Here is an 18,309-nt window from a genome sequence, read left to right on the forward strand (position 1 = left end):
GTCATTCACATCGACGTCCCTTGTGTGGGCTCTGTGCCGAGGATGTCGTTGTGGCTTGTGCAGCCCTTTGAGACTTTTGTGATTTAGGGCTATATAAATAAACATTGATTGATTGATTGATGGAGGCTTTTGGAGGTTTTAGACCGTTTTACAGGCGGAATACAGCGAATCCTATTGCCTCATTTTTAGCTGACTTTTGCTAGCGTTTACGATTTAGAATTCATTAAAAAAAACATGTGTTCTTGTCTTACAAAAAGATTGTAAATGATAGACGAAATTCGAAAAAAAAGTGCAGTTCTACGCTTTATTTTAAGATGTGTAGCAAAGCCCTCCCCCCCACAAAGCTGTCCTCTGTGGGCGTAAACAGGTAGCAGGCTCATCTAGCTGTCAGATGTCATTTCACGGTTAACAAGACCAAAATGATCAAGGTTATTTTTATTCACTATTATGTGCTCAAAAAGTACTTATACTCACATTGAAGTATTTTGACTAAGTTATATTCACTAAAATAAATAGACATACAGTTAGAAAAGCCACAACCGTATTTCCCGAACTATAGAGCGCACATTTACCCCCCATATTTAAAGTTAAAGTTAAAAGTTAAAGTACCAATGATTGTCACATACACACTAGGTGTGGTGAAATTTGTCCTGTGCATTTGACCCATCCCCTTGTTCACCCCCTGGGAGGTGAGGGGAGCAGTGGGGAGCAGTGGGCAGCAGCGGTGCCGCGCCCGGGAATCATTTTGATGATTTAACCCCCAATTCCAACCCTTGATGCTGAGTGCCAAGCAGAGAGGTAATGGGTCCCACCGGACTATAAGCCGCACATACTGTATATACACTCGAAAACGTGTTAGCATATTGTCCAATGCTAACGACGCTAGCTTCATTACATTACTATAGCGCGTACAAATTTGCATGGAAACACTTCTACGGACATCACACATGGGACGCTTGAGTAAGTAAGATTTGTTTTAGTTATATTGTAAAACTTACAAACGTTGCTTGGAGCGATGAATGAATAATCCATACGAGTAGTAACGCTATGGACGGCTAGAAAACTGAACAGCACTCCGGTTAAAAAAACGAAAAAAAGTACTACCGATAAATGGAGACACTGCAGCACCTGCAGTGAGCGAATTTGTCCAGAAGATGGCGCCATAGCACAAACAAGAACACCCTCCCAGTGTTTTTGCCTGTTTATTTTTTGTGAAATGATTTATTTTATTGTTGTCAGCGAAGAAAAATCCATAAATTAACCGCAGGGTTCGAAGTGTAGGGAAAAAATGTAGCAGTTCATAGTCCTGAATTTACCGTACTTTGCACGTTTTAAGCTTCACTGGCGTTTTAGTTCTATTATTTAATCTGTTTTAATAGCTAAGCTTTTATCCTTTATAATATCTTATTTAAGATTTGTTTCAATGAAAAGTGCGTCTCAAATCAAATCTATTATTATTAGTTATTATTTCTGGCAGCGTAAAAACACCTGATATTTCTCTGAGTATAGAAGGGTCACTCTGTTCTAAGGGAGCACACAGTAACGCGTTTATTTAGGTTTAAATTGGGGTATGTCCTTTCTTAATGGGAAATGATGTTAATGTCTCTTGTTTTCATGTTAGCATTTAAGCCAGCGAGTTGATTAAAGTGCAGTTACCAATCATGTTTTTTGTCCATCATTTCAATTCAAAACGCTACAGGTGGCGTGTAGGCAGTGTTGGGCTCCTACCCAGCCGGTGGACTTGAGCATTTTCAGCTCCAGGGGGTCCCCAAGGGGCTGCCCCTGCAGCAGGGTCACAGTGTGGCAGCAGGCCAATGCCGAGAGCATGTGCCCCGGCGAGAGAAGTCTGGGGTCCGAGACCACCTGCGAGAACCCGGCAGGTCCGCTCTCCGTCACTCCCCACACGTCCAGCCCCTCCTCTGTCAGAGTTCCTGTCTGGACAGCACACAGGGGGCTTAGAGACGAGGTCACTCAACTGCAGAAAGTACAAGGACCAATTAACTAACGAGGGCTGCAACCATTCGTGGGTTAGAAAGAAAGCATTGTCTGGGATTTTGTTGCTTCGATGGTTCGTTTTAATGACTGCTTTAGTGCGCCTATTGGTGATGCAGCTAGCGCTGCCGGTGATGTGGCCCAGTGTGTGTGTGTGGGAAGGGGGGCGGGGCTCGTGGTGTGCGGCGAGAGATAAGCTAGAACAAAGTGGAAAGAGAGCAAAGAGCTGAGAGAAGATGAGTTTTAGGATCGTTTAAAACAGGTTTTCTTAACCTTTTTTGACCTTGGGGCCCAACCTTTTGACTACAGAGGGGCCCGGGGCCCACTCAAATATTAACACCGAATTAGTAATATTACTCTTGATGTAGATAGATAGTACTTTATTGATTCCTTCAGGAGAGGTCCCTCAGGAATGTTAATGGTAGTCAATATTTATATCTAACCCACTTACATTGAACAGGATAAACCTTGTCAAATGATATTAAACATGTGTTAATCATAAAGATTATTATTAAGCCTTAGGTTAGGCTGATTATAAAAATAAGTACCAAATACATTGCAAAAGAAGATATTCAAAAACACTGAGAAAAAAAATACATACAATTACAAAGTGCTAAAAAAAATACATTATAACAAAATTAATAATAATATATATGTTTTATAAATAAACATCATATAGACCAGGGGTCCCCAAACTACGGCCCGCGGGCCGGATCCGGCCCGCAGGCGTCCAAAATCAGGCCCGTGGGAAGTCCCAAGTATAAAAAAAAATACAAAAATTAAAATTAAAAATTAAAAATTAAAAAAATTAATATTTCTGTCTTTTCTTATCCACTTTGTACCGCTTGCTACTCACGGTGTCTCCTAGCCGCTCAGGCAAATCATATTGTCTAAAAATGCATTTTCTCATCGATAACGTGCGTGCGGAAAGTGCGCTATATATATAATATATAATATATAGTATATAATATATATATATACACAGCCCGGCCCCCGGCCAAATTGTTTTAACCCAATGCGGCCCCCGAATCAAAAAGTTTGGGGACCCCTGATATAGACTAAAAACTGATGAAAATTGACTGTATAACTATTCAAATGTGTTATGAGTATTACAATTTACAAACTATGTTGTGCTTAAATAGATACATTCTAACAAAAATAATCATAATATATGTTTCTGAAATAAAAGCGCAAATGAAAATACAGCTTTACCACTTGATTCATAATTTTTGCACTTAAAACGGGTCCTATTATGATTTTTCTTCTACATTTAAATGCCTTCCTTGTGGTCTACATCAGTGGTTATACGCCCAACTTCTCCACTACAAAGGGGCCCGGGGCACACTCAAATATTTACACCAAATGAGTAATCTTACTCTTGATGTTAATGGCATTCAATAAATATATCTAACCTACTTACAGTTGAATAAGATAAACCTTGTCCAATGATATGAACGCATGTGATCATCACAAAGATTGTTATTATGGGTTATACTTGTATAGCGCTTTTCTACATTCAAGGTACTCAAAGCGCTTTGACACTATTTCCACATTCACCCATTCACACACATATTCACACACTGATGGCGGGAGCTGCCATGCAAGGCCCTAACCACGACCCATCAGGAGCAAGGGTGGAGTGTCATGCTCAAGGACATGACGAGGTTAGTAGAAGGCGGGGATTGAACCAGGAACCCTCAGGTTGCTGGCACGGCCACTCTCCCAACCGCGCCACGCCGTCCCCAATTATTATTAAGGTTTAGGTCAGACTGATTACAAAAATAATATCACTCATCAAATATACAGCAAAAGAATAGATACATGAACACTTATTTAAAAAAATAAATTTACAAACAAGTGCTAAAATGAATACATTCTAACAAAATCAATAATATGTTTCCTAAATTAACATCATATAGATTAAGAACTGATGAAAAATGACTTTGCATATTTATTATAAATTACAATTATTGATTACAATTTACAAACTATGTAGTGCTTAAATAGATAAAGTCTAACTAAATGAATAATAAATAATAATAATCAAATGCTATTTAGGCTAGCTGTATGTACGTATGGCATCATTATGCCTCGTTTGTAGGTATATTTGAGCACATTTAATTTCCTTATGTCTTCTGTGTATTTCATTTATATTTGCATGTCTCATGACACATTATCTATATGTAATATTGGCTGCATTTCTGATAGTTGTTTGTGTGCCATGTTGTTCCAGACCACAGCAGACATTACCCAGCTTGCAAAGATTGTGATAAATCCATAAATCCGTTTCCTTTAACTTGGACACACACATCTATGCCTTTGGTCATTCTAAGACAGTCTTTTCCAGGAGTTCTCACCCTCTGAGAAGCCTCCGTTCTATGAATATTTACCAATGTTGTAAAAATGTGTAGAATAAATATTACATTTCAACATTTATGTCAACTAAGATTTGTGCCAGCCTGCGACACATAGTCATTTTCATAGTAGGCTAATAAAGCTATAAAAATAAGACTTTTAAAGTCATTTTGATAGTAGGCTAATATTGCTAATATAGACACATCATGTATTGTCTTCATTATCACGCTTATGTAAGACTTTTCAAGTCATTTTGATAGTAGGCTAATATAGACACATTATGTGTTGTCTTCATTATAACACTTATATAAGACTTTTACAGTCATTTTGATAGTAGGCTAATATAGCTAATATAGACACTTACATCATGTGTTGTCTTCATTATAACACTTATATAATACTTTTAAAGTCATTTTGATAGTAGGCTAATATAGCTAATATAGACACATCATGTGTTGTCTTCATTATAACACTTATGTATATAAGACTTTTAAAGTAATTTTGATAGTAGGCTAATAAAGCTAATATAGACATGTGTTGTCTTCATTATAACACTTGTGTAAGACTTTTAAAGTCATTTTGATAGCAGGCTAATATAGACACATCATGTGTTGTCTTCATTATAACACTTATATGAGACTTTTAAAGTAATTTTGATAGTAGGCTAATAAAGCTAATACAGACACTTACTTCATGTCTTGCCTTTTTGCTCCTGGCTCTTGGAAAAGACAGTCACACTCCCTCCCCTCCTCTCCCCTTCCCTCCCTTCTCTGTGTCTCCCCTGCTCGCCACTTAGTCTCATCCTGTCTTGTTTAACTATCTTGTTGGTTCTATTTGCAACGCGCTCCAAAATCTAAACAATGGAATTGATCAACTGGCACTTGGTATACACACACACACACAAAAAACAAAACAATGCCAATCCTCACCTTGTCAAAGCAGAAGAGCGACACCTTGCCACTGATATTGATGCGCAGAGGACTGATACAGAAGATGCCTTGCTTCTTCAGCCTGTGCTGGGCATAGATGGTGCCTGTGGTGATGGCGGCGGGCAGGGCTGGCGGCACCACGATGGTGACTAAATCCAAAGCCCGAATCACCATCTGGATCCAGCTCATCTGGAGACATAGTCCTCGCTCGGTGAGGTGGACTCGGAAAAACAAGCAGGTCCAGGGGTTTTTAATCCAGTGTGCACTTACATCAAACCAGGAGAAGACAACCAGACTGTAAATGGTCCCCAAGAAAGCTGTATCAAGAAGAAAGATACTTTTAAAACTGTTGAAATGATGGCCAATAGGGTGACATGCTACATCAGGCCTAATGGGCTCGATGAAACCATTCAAACTAGGGTTGCTCTTGTATGCAGTACTCCTGCCGCTCCACAGGGGGCAACAGTGAAGCATATGTGTCACAATGAAGCGGCAGTGGGGGGAGTCGAAAAAGACTATGTTCAACCCTGAAAAAAATCTAAATTAATTGCAAAAATCAGATTTTTAACTATGTCAGGACATCAAAGGGTGTTCTGCCCACAGCAAATGTTCGAGTCCTTTCTTAGCGGACCTTTTTAAACGACAGAATGGTAGAAATCCACACGTGTAAGCTTCATCAGTCAAATCTTTGCAAGTAGATATTTTGAATAAATATATTTTGTTTGTTTTGTATTGAAATTGCTGACTTTGGGATTTTGTATTCGTGGTCGTGTTGTCTGAGAGTAACTCTGCCGATCAAAGCTCGTTTGATACATGTAGCGCTCAATTTGACCAGTACAGGGCGATAATGCTAAATACATCGTGTGGAATGTTTACATGCGTAAACATCTGTAGTTTATTGTGTGAATATATCAACACTAAACCTATTTGATTGATGGAAAATACACAATGGACATTATATTTGTGTAATGTGTATTTTTTTAATGTTTGTATTTTCAGTCTTACGAACCTAAATAAAGGAAGAACTGTAAAGAAATAAAACTGAGGAAGGAGAAGAATTCAGAAGAAGGAACATCCATCCTCAAAACTTCTGGAGCTTCTGTTTATTCATGCTGTTAACTATCTATCGAGCTGCACACGCTGGAAACGAGTAGGGCAGAATAATGAATTTATTGACATTGCGGTGTGAAAACCCATGTGTTTACAAAACCCAAAGCCAGTGAAGTTGGCATGTTGTGTAATTCGTAAATAAAAACTTGTCACTGTGTGGTGTTTCCTGGGAAATGTGTTTCAAACTAAATATATTTCAAGTCTGAAATACACTGATACATTAATGTGGGGAATATTTAAAGTCTTCTCAGTTATTTATCTATGAAAATAGGTATTGCTTGTTCCTAACCCGCAGCTAGTTTAGCTTAGCTGACATCCTACTAAATGGTACGTGTGCAAGAGAATTAAACATGCTTTGATTCAAACTTACCAGTGTGACAATGCTGTGAACATGCCAACATGTACCAGGTGATGGCGTTAAAGGGCATGTTTGATTGTCTCACAGCTGCTATCCAGGCTATTCATGGTCTCTTTATTAGCTTACTATGCTGGAAATGAGACCAATTTCACCAAGTCAGTTGTTTTTTCCTGAAGCTATAATGAGAACCATTGTGGCAGTTTTGAACTTGTTAAAGAAAAAAACAGAACTTTAGGACAGTGTCCTGCATTCAGCCATGTAAATAAGCTATTCAGACCACAATGCATTGCGTTTTCCACATCAAACTTTCCAGCCCTACGAGTTCGAGTTATACGCTACTTTGCACTAAAAACAGCAACAGCTGAGGATACACGTGCATGTAAGAGCCAGTCTGCCCCACAACAAGAGGATGGGAGAACAAGAAGGAACTTGACTACAATGTCGGACTCGCGCTAAGCACTTTGGGTAAATTTCTGGTGACGTCACAAAGGCAAAGTGCGTCACGAAAGTCTATAAAATGCAAATGGCTTGTTTGGAGAAAGTTTGAAAGAAGACAATAATGTTTTATAAATATGTCCGGGACTTACAGTATGCAGATCCAAATGCACAAAGAGGTAAGAAAAGTTGGATTTGCAAAACAGGGTCCCTTTAAAGCAGACCTGGGCAAAATACGGCCCGCGGGCCACATGCGGCACGTTAAGATTATCAATCCAGCCCGCCGGACATTTGACACTATTTTTTTAGACCTTTAACATTAAAACTGTCGGCGCCATTCCGATGTGCAGTGCTGTTTTTAAATTACCGTAAGTCTTGAACTATAGAAAGTATTTCAATTTTGGGTGTTATACGAGTTAATTATGGTAATCTACGTCACAGAAGCTCAGACGAGGTTTCAAACCAGTCGGCGGGGCTTGTTTTCAGAGCAGCCAGCCTAAAGCGCGTGTGTGGAAGCAGATTTTTTCGTGATAATCTATCATATTGTGTTTATTACACTTTGCAATCATATTTTGCTTTTTTCTATTGTGTTTTGCTTGGTCTGAGAAGTAAAAGAGGAGCGACGTTCATATGTTGTTAATATTCAGTGTTTTATTGTTCATCGTTAATATTGTAAATCCTACTTTCTTTATTTTCATGTACATTTTGGGTGTCCCATTCAGTAAAAAACTGTAAAATTCCATTCCGTTTTTTTGAGGTGGTCTGTCATAACTTTTTTTAAATTCTGTCGGACATTGTGACTTTTGGCAATATGTTCCTGAAAAAAGGGACCCAAACACACATACTGCACAGCAGATTTTTACAGCTAAATGTGTACGTATAATTTATACACACGTACACCTTGGCCCCCCAGACACATATTTATCTCTCAATGTGGTCCCCCGAGTCAAAATATTTGGCCAGCTCTGCTTTAAACAGTAGAACAAGACACAAGCGCTAGCATCCAGCGTAGCTACGAGAGCGACATGCTAACATTGCTCACATTTTACCAGTGCTTGTTCAGCTGAAGAAACACAATTAAACTTACAGATCTCACATCTGTAGCCGACTCTGCATGTTGAACTTTATTTTAAGACATGTAGCGAAGCCTCTTTTTTTTGGTCTTTTTTTGTGTGTCCATATGTTAATCAACTCGCTGTATCTGCGCTCTTACCCAATACACCCAAGACAATGAGGAACTTGGTGGCATCTCGGTAGAAGCGGAAGTTGGTAGGCTGAGGGTACAAAATGGAGCTGACCAAGCTACCTTTGGCGGTGAAAAACCCTACGGATGACACTAATTGTTATTATTGTTGTCACTATTATGAAGCAAGGGCTTGAACGTTCAGGAGCAATGAAAAACCTGCTTCATTTTGTCTGCTCACCTGTGCCGGTGACGACGGCAACACCACCACAACCAGAGGGCCCCCCACCTTTGGCCCGGATGAGATGTGTTCCACAGAACAGTGCATGCTTGCGCTCAGCTTCTGACGTGTACCTCCTCTCAGAAGGTGGTAGGGGGGTTTTCAGCACTGGGACGCTCTCGCCTGCAGGCAGGTAAGAGACTTTGAGGGATGGGTACCGTTCACATTTCAACTCGATACAGGTACTTAAAGGGGAACCGCACTTTTTGGGGAACCTTGCCTATTGTTCACAATCATTATGAGAGACAAGAAGACAAAAGTTTTTTGTTTTTTTCCCCCATTCTGACATAAAAATCGTCTCGTCTAGGTGACTAGCAATGCAGCTGGATTAATCAATTCCACCTCTAAATCACTTCAAAAATGCATTCAAAAACATTCACCAATACTTCATTTATGTTATGTACCTGTACAATAACCAAACTGTAGCAACATTGTTATTGTAAGAGTGAACACTGAGGAACTATTTTTCTATCATACGAACACATCGGCGTGCTACGGTATTAGCCATAAAAGCTAACTACGGCAAGGGATAAGCTAGCTTCTACGACAAGAAACATGTTTGAGTTTGTAATGTACAACACAATGTGATAGGACACCAATCTGTACTGAGTGAAAAACATGAACAATCATATCACAGTATCCATCCATCCGTCCATCCATTTTCTTCCGCTTATCTGAGGTCGGGTCGCGGGGGCAGCAGCCTAAGCAGGGAAGCCCAGACTTCCCTCTCCCCAGTCACTTCGTCGAGCTCCTCTCGGGGGATCCCGAGGCGTTCCCAGGCCAGCCGGGAGATAGTCTTCCCAACGTGTCCTGGATCTTCCCCGTGGCCTCCTACCGGTGGGACGTGCCCGAAACACCTCCCTAGGGAGGCGTTCGGGTGGCATCCTGACCAGATGCCCGAACCACCTCATCTGGCTCCTCTCCATGTGGAGGAGCAGTGGCTTTACTTTGAGCTCCCCTCCGGATGACAGAGCTTCTCACCATATCTCTAAGGGAGGGACCCGCCACCCGGTGGAGGAAGCTCATTTCGGCCGCTTGTACACGTGATCTTGTCCTTTTGGTCCTAACCCAAAGCTTATGACCATAGGTGAGGATAGGAACATAGATCGACCGGTAAATTGAGAGCTTTGCCTTCCGGATCGATACAGCGTCAGCATTACTGAAGACGCCGCACCGATCCGCCTGTCTATCTCACGATCCACTCTTCTTCCATTCGTGAACAAGACTCCGAGGTACTTGAACTCTTCCACTTGGGGCAAGATCTCCTCCCCAACCCAGAGATGGCACTCCACCCTTTTCTGGGCGAGAACCATGGACTCACACTCAGCTGCAAACCGATCCAGTGAGAGCTGAAGATCCTGGCCAGATGAAGCCATCAGGACCACATCATCTGCAGGAAGCAGAGACCTCATCTTGCAGAAACCAAACCGGATCCCCTCAACGCCCTGACTGCGCCTAGAAGTTCTGTCCATAACAGTTATGAACAGAATCGGTGACAAAGGGCAGCCTTGGTGGAGTTTAATCCTCATTGGAAACGGGTCCAACTTACTGCCGGCAATGCGGACCAAGCTCTTGACACTGATCATACAGGGAGCGCCACAATCAGACAGTCCGATACCCCATACTCTCTGAGCACTCCCCACAGGACTTCCCGGGTTACACGGTTGAATGCCTTCTACAGTATCTGTAAAGTATTAAATATGGGCTCCAAATATCAGTTATCGCCCTCCGTGACTATTAATAATTGGTATCGGCCATGGAAAAAACATATAAGGCGATCTCTAAACACAACCAATGTTGTAATAGGAGCAAACTGCTGTGTCAGCATTAATAGCGCTTACAAGTTGATGACTTTCACACCTGTAGCTGAGTAGCAACATTTTAAAGTGCACACAGAGGCAGATCAAGCCTATTTTACTTCAAATGCAGCTACTGCCATCAAGTTAAGTCTATTTTTAGCATGCTTTGTCAAGACGTCGCCTACAGCCACAGCTGTTAATGCATAGCTGTTATCTGATTAAAGGGGAAGTGTACTTTTTTTGGAATTTTAGACTATCGTTCCAAATCATTATGAGTCAAGAACACAAAAGGTTGTTTTTTTGCATTTTAACATGTAAAAATCGTCTCATTGTAGGTGGTTAGCAATGCAGCTGATGGGAGCAATCAGTTCTACCTCTAAATCACTTTAAAAATGCATTAAAAAATAGTCAACAATACTTCATGTATGTTCTGTAACCTGTATAATAACCAAGCTGTAGCAACATTGTAATTGTAAGAGTGAGGAACTCACTTTTTCTAGCGTACTAACACATCGGCATGCTACGGTATTAGCCGTAAACCCTAACTATCGAAAGAGATAGCTAGCTTTTTTCTTTTTTAAGTTTGTAATACACAACACTGTGATAAAACACCAATCTTACTGAGTGAAAAACATGAACAATCATATTACAGTATCTGTAAAGGATTATTTCATGTTTTGTTTGTACACAGCTAACCAGACAGGTTATGTACTGTAGTTGTACTGCGTGTATCATGATCAATATCAATTAATTGATATAATTATTTTTCCAGTTTATTTGGGTAAGCACTCCATTTACTCCATGAGTCAAGTTCCACATTTACATCATCAAAGTTACTTTCAACTCACTCACTTGACATGATTAGAACACGCTCGCGTTTGTTTCCGGAAGTAGGAACACACATTTGTTGCCAGTAGTCGGAAGTCTGTTACTACATTATATATACAGTATACTTGCAGTGTGTATATTGTACATATTACATATTGTTATGAAGGTGTGTGTTACTACATTATATATTTAAATATATATATATATATATATATATATATTTATACTTGCAGTGTGTATATTGTACATATTACATATTGTTATGAAGGTGTGTATATGAAACGTTGGAGGGTTTTGAAGTTGTTTTAGAGACTTTGAAGGCTACAACGGTGATTTCTATTAGCCGCATCTTCCAAGCATTTTTTATAAATTATAAAATTCTTTAAAAAAAAAAAAAAACGTGTTCTTGTCTCTCATAATGATTGTGAACAATGGGCAAAATCCCCAAAAAGTCCAGTTCCCCTTTAATGGTACCAATTATCAGTACTTTTGAGTGCGTTGATAAATGTCAATTGTTTGGTAACAGAGATTCTACCTCAGTAGAAGCATTTAAGTCCCATCTTAAAACTCATTTGTATACTCTAGCCTTTAAATAGACACCCCTTTTAGACCAGTTGATCTGCCGTTTCTTTTCTTTTCTGCTCTGCCCCCTTCCCCCTCGTGGAGGGGGAGGGGGGGGCACAGGTTCGGTGGCCATGGATGAAGTGCTGGGATGAAGTCGGGACCCGGGGTGGACCGCTCGCCTGTGCATCGGTTGGGGACATCGCTGCGCTGCTGACCTGTCTCCGCTCGGGATGGTCCCCTGCTGGCCCCACTATGGACTGGACTCTCACTGTTATGTTAGATCAACTATGGACTGGACTTTCACAATATTATGCTAGATTCACTCGACCTCCATTGCACCGGTCGCCCTAGACGGGGTGCGGGGGGGTCACCCACATCTGCGGTCCTCTCCAAGGTTTCTCATTGTCACCCCACTGCATACTTGCCAACCTTGAGACTTCCGATTCCGGGAGGTGAGGGGTGGGGGGTGGGGCGTGAATGGGGATGGGACGGGGGTGTGGTTGGGGGCGGGGGGCGTGGTTAAGAGGGGAGGAGTATATTTACAGCTAGAATTCACCAACTCGAGTATTTCATATATATATATATATATATATATATATATATATATATATATATATATATATATATATATATATATATATATATATATATATATATATATATATATGAAATACTTGACTTTCAGTGAATTCTAGCTATATATATATATATATATATATATATATATATATATATATATTCATTTTATTATACATATAAATAAAATAAATACTTGAATTTCAGTGTCCTGGAGGCTATCCAGTAGATGGCAGTATTGTCCTGTTTAAGAGTGTCACAACATTGCTGTTTACGGCAGACGAACTGCTTTACGGTAGACGAAAACGTGACTGCTGTTGTTGTGTGTTGTTACCACGCTGGGAGGACGTTAATGAAACTGCCTAACAATAAACCCACATAAGAAACCAAGAACTCGCCCTCGATCATTCTACAGTTATAACGTGATTGGGCAGGCACACTGTTTATATCGTGGGAAAGCGGACGGGAAAACAGACTGTCGCCGCTGTCCCCACTCAGGTCCGCATGGAGCTGGAGGGGGCGTGGCCTCCAGCTCCGGCTGAATTCTGGGACATTTTCGGGAGAAAATTTCTTCGGGAGAGGCGCTGAATTCCGGGAGTCTCCTGTAAAATCCGGGAGGGTTGGCAAGTATGCCCCACTGGGTTGAGTTTTTCCTTGCCCTGATGTGGGATCTGAACCGAGGATGTCGTTGTGGCTTGTGCAGCCCTTTGAGACACTTGGGATTTAGGGCTATATAAATAAACATTAATTGATAGTAAAATGTGATTTATTTTTAAATGAGCCGATTATACTTGTGCTGTCCAGTTGTTGTGTATTGTTTTCTGATTACATTGGAGTCGCAGTTGCACTTCCAAGACATTAGATGGCAGTATTAGGTAGTAGCTTTTACCAGGAAGCGGAATGTGTTATGTTGCGCCCCAGAAAGTCTTTATACTGTAAGTATTGTGCTTATTACACACCAGCTGTTTGATTGAAACATTGATCTTGATTGTAGTTTTCATTACCCAATTTGGAGGTGTTGAAAACGCCATGTCAAATCGCTAATGCTAATTCTAGCCTGTCTATGGCAAATCCAAGCATAGCATTAGCATCCTCACTTTACTTTGAGAATTTCTTACCAAGGATACTTGTTTTGTTGGTGTTGAAAATAGCAACGTTACTTCAAGGGAGTTTGGTTGAATCCGCACTGACTGATTGTTTACGTGAGCCTCTGCTTAGTATGCAATAGGCCGTGACGTCATTGACATATAGCACCATCTAATTTTGCGTGAATCGATAACTGATAATGCAGACGGAATTCGGTCAGTGCTGTGGAAAGGATGCAGATAGGTTTAAGAGTTATTTATTTTTACATAGCCATGTTTAGAGTAGCTAGTACATTTCCTTTGTTTATTCTACCAGTCTCTTTGTCTTCAGATTGTCTGTTTTGTGTCTCTCTCCCTTGGAATGTGAAGACCTCCACCATTGGTTTTCCCCTTGGAATGCCAGATCAACTAGAACAGCCGATACGAATGTATTGATTGAGTTGACCTCCCAAAGCTTAGGAATAAACTTGAAAATATTCCAATTCTGTCTTGACGTTCCTTCTTACTCAGCATATATGTCATCGAAAGAACTTGGGATTGACCAGTAACTTAGATTCCCTGGGAGGAAGAACTGGTCCGACACAACAATTTGGGGGCTCGTCCGCGATGACACGCTGAGGATTGAAAATCTCTTGCACTCTTCTTGACAGGCTCACTTGGCAAAAACAGAAATCAAGGTAAGCAGAGCCTTTTTGTAAAATCTGCATTAGGAGTCTGTCCTGAAGACTGTAAATAAAACACTGTTTTGGACCTCATAGGCAGATTTGTAATATTGTAGTGCTGAGTGCATTTTTACCTTACCCGCCTCTACATAATAGTTGTAAATAGTGGTCAACTCACGTCAGTGTCTAGACTACGGTGACGGGCTGCTTTACTGACTAGTGAGCTCCCTGGATCTTTGGTCTTTGCCTAAAAGAGTGACGGGTTAGAGTCCCTTCATATGATAAATTCTCGGGTTAGAGTCCCTTTCGAATGGTACGATAGTGACGGGTTAGAGTCCCTTCGTATGATAAATTCTCGGGTTAGAGTCCCTTTCGAATGGTACGATATAGTGACGGGTTAGAACCCCTTCGTATGATGAATTCTCGGGTTAGAGTCCCTTTGTAAAAGATACAATAAATTCAAAGACACAATGATCAGGGAGGTTGACCAAGAAAAAAAAATGTGAATGCGGTCGGGGTAAATGTGATTACTGGTTACCATTTAATGGTCAATTGAATGTGTTGTTGGCGATGATGGAATTAGCAGGTAGAGTTTAAAAAAGAAAAGAAAAAAAGAGAACGTTTCTTGACAAATGACTCTGAGTCAGAGTAGGAAGGGTTAAGAGGGAGTTTACAACACTCGTGAAGTCGTGAACTCAAACGTTTGGTAAATGAGAAAAGTAACTGGAAGTTATATGGTAAAGTGAAACGCAGAGAAAGAGCTTCCGTGCAGATTTTTCTTTTGTGTGTGCGCGTGGTGCTTACGCGTACATGCGTGTGTGTATGTGTGTCTACGTGCGTGCCTACGCGTGAATGTTAGTGTGTGTGTGTGTTGTGGCTGGTTTGAATGTGCAGGGAGGTCATGGAGTTTTGACCCCATTTTTAGAATTGGGTGTTTTATTGACATAAACACATGAGGACTTAACATTCTTAGGGACCTATGGAGATCTGGCTTTTACAGCATGGTAATAAACGAACGAAAACAAATGCATGCTTTTATTTTGTCAATTATTACACACAACAGCAATTATTGCAAATATATAGACAATTTTTAGTTTATTTAAAATTGTACTTAAAGGCCTACTGAAATGAATTTTTTTTATTTAAACGGGGATAGCAGATCTATTCTATGTGTCATACTTGATCATTTTGCGATATTGCCATATTTTTGCTGAAAGGATTTAGTATAGAACAACGACGATAAAGATTGCAACTTTTGGTATCTGATAAAAAAAAGGCTTGCCCCTACCGGAAGTAGCGTGACGTAGTCAGTTGAACATATACGCAAAGTTCCCTATTGTTTACAATGATGGCCGCATGAAGTGAGAGAGATTCGGACCGAGAAAGCGACAATTTCCCCATTAATTTGAGCGAGGATGAAAGATTTGTGGATGAGTAAAGTGCAAGTGAAGGACTAGTGGGGAGTTGAAGCTATTCAGATAGGGAAGATGCTGTGAGAGCCGGGGGTGACCTGATATTCAGCTGGGAATGACTACAACAGTAAATAAACACAAGACATATATATACTCTATTAGCCACAACACAACCAGGCTTATATTTAATATGCCACAAATTAATCCTGCATAAAAACACCTGCGTGTTTGTTACGCTAGCTCCTAGCTCCTCTGCTAGCTCCTAGCTCCATAGAACACGCCAATACAATTCAAACACCTGATCAACACACACAATCACTCAGCCCAAAAGACCGTTCACCTAACCCAAGGTTCATAAAGCTTATATATTTTTAAAAAGTTACGTACGTGACGCGCACATACGGTCAAGCTCTCAAATGTTTAGCAGCCAAGGCTGCATACTCACTGTACCTGATATTCAGCTGGGAATGACTACAACAGTAAATAAACACAAGACATATATATACTCTATTAGCCACAACACAACCAGGCTTATATTTAATATGCCACAAATTAATCCTGCATAAAAACACCTGCGTGTTTGTTATGCTAGCTCCTAGCTCCTCTGCTAGCTCCTAGCTCCATAGAACACGCCAATACAATTCAAACACCTGATCAACACACACAATCACTCAGCCCAAAAGACCGTTCACCTAACCCAAGGTTCATAAGGCTTATATATTTTTAAAAAGTTACGTACGTGACGCGCACATACGGTCAAGCTCTCAAATGTTTAGCAGCCAAGGCTGCATACTCACGGTACCTGATATTCAGCTGGGAATGACTACAACAGTAAATAAACACAAGACATATATATACTTTATTAGCCACAACACAACCAGGCTTATATTTAATATGCCACAAATTAATCCTGCATAAAAACACCTGCGTGTTTGTTACGCTAGCTCCTAGCTCCTCTGCTAGCTCCTAGCTCCATAGAACACGCCAATACAATTCAAACACCTGATCAACACACACAATCACTCAGCCTAAAAGACCGTTCACCTAACCCAAGGTTCATAAAGCTTATATATTTTTAAAAAGTTACGTACGTGACGCGCACATACGGTCAAGCTCTCAAATGTTTAGCAGCCAAGGCTGCATACTCACGGTACCTGATATTCAGCTGGGAATGACTACAACAGTAAATAAACACAAGACATATATATACTCTATTAGCCACAACACAACCAGGCTTATATTTAATATGCCACAAATTAATCCTGCATAAAAACACCTGCGTGTTTGTTATGCTAGCTCCTAGCTCCTAGCTCCATAGAACACGCCAATACAATTCAAACACCTGATCAACACACACAATCACTCAGCCCAAAAGACCGTTCACCTAACCCAAGGTTCATAAAGCTTATATATTTAAAAAAAGTTACGTACATACGTAAAAAAAAGTTGCGCACATACGGTCAAGCGATCAAATGTTTAGAAGCCAAAGCTGCATACTCACAGTAGCACGTCTGCGTCTTTGTCATCCAAATCAAAGTAATCCTGGTAAGAGTCTGTGTTGTCCCAGTTCTCTACAGGCGTCTGTGTATCGAAGTCAAAAGTCCTCCTGGTTAGAGTCTCTGTTATCCGAGTTCTTCCATCTTGACTGCATCTTTCGGGAATGTAAACAAAGAAGCGCCGGCTGTGTACTGTTGTGGCTGACTACGTTCGAAAAATACGTCCATTTCGCACCGACAACTTTCTTCTTTGCTTGCTCAGCTTCCTTCTCCATAATGCAATGAACATGATTGAAACAGATTCACGAACACAGATGTCCAGAATACTGTGGAATTATGAAATGAAAACAGAGCTTTTTCGTATTGGCTTCAATGTGGAAGGCATACCCGTGTTCGCCGGGCTACGTCACGCGCATACGTCATCCTCAGAGGCGTTTCGAACCGGAAGTTTAGCGGCAAATTTAAAATGTCACTTTATAAGTTAACCCGGCCGTATTGGCATGTGTTATAATGTTAAGATTTCATCATTGATATATAAACTATCAGACTGCGTGGTCGGTAGTAGTGGGTTTCAGTAGGCCTTTAAATTACATGAAGTAGTATGTATGATCTTTGAATTAGGAGTATTGCTTTAACGTTTACTAGGACAATTAATGCTGTGATTTTAAACGTCACATGCAGGATTGGACCAAGCAGGAGGATAACGACAAGGCTAGTGATAGAGCAGCAAGGAAACAACTCCTTATTTTACAGATCGCTGAAGCTGAAATGTCAAAAGAACTGAAAGGTCAAAAATCAGCTAAAGTATATTCAGCAGTGGGTGAACTCGCTTTTGAGCTCCAACAGATGGAGGAAAGAATCCTCAACAAATGTGAGACCAGACAGTCAGACTCGGGTGGTGGACGCGGTGCTCCAAGGTCAGTACAGAGTGGAAACTGTTTTACATGCCGCCAGCCGGGTCACTGGCAACGTGACTGTCCCAACTTCTCTAAACAAGACAGGCTCCGATTTGCAGCCAAATCATCATGCAGGCGTGGCAAAGGACGCCCAAAGCAGGAGCCCCAGCAGGAAATACAGACAGGCCCCCTGCTGAACATAGTTGTCAACGGACAATGTTACCAGTTCATGATTGACACTGGTGCCACACACTCATTTCTGAATGCGATGGTTCCAAAGAAACTGTGTGCTTCCTTTTTGAAGATCGAAGGCTTCGCTGGGATCACAAAAATGATACCTGTCACCAAA

The 18,309-nt window shown here is 40.8% G+C and overlaps 1 protein-coding gene across 1 annotated transcript in view; it reads right to left on the minus strand.

The window, feature by feature from the left end:
* The window catches only part of LOC133656218 (polyamine-transporting ATPase 13A2-like), a 60,134-nt gene that overhangs the window by 22,462 nt on the left and 19,363 nt on the right, over window positions 1-18,309 (minus strand). The window contains 5 exon segments of the mRNA XM_062057139.1: window positions 1,729-1,935; window positions 5,277-5,465; window positions 5,547-5,593; window positions 8,393-8,503; window positions 8,604-8,765. Coding sequence (XP_061913123.1) covers window positions 1,729-1,935; window positions 5,277-5,465; window positions 5,547-5,593; window positions 8,393-8,503; window positions 8,604-8,765 — 716 coding nt within the window.

This window comes from Entelurus aequoreus, linkage group LG01 (assembly GCF_033978785.1).
Source record: "Entelurus aequoreus isolate RoL-2023_Sb linkage group LG01, RoL_Eaeq_v1.1, whole genome shotgun sequence".
NCBI lineage: Eukaryota > Metazoa > Chordata > Actinopteri > Syngnathiformes > Syngnathidae > Entelurus > Entelurus aequoreus.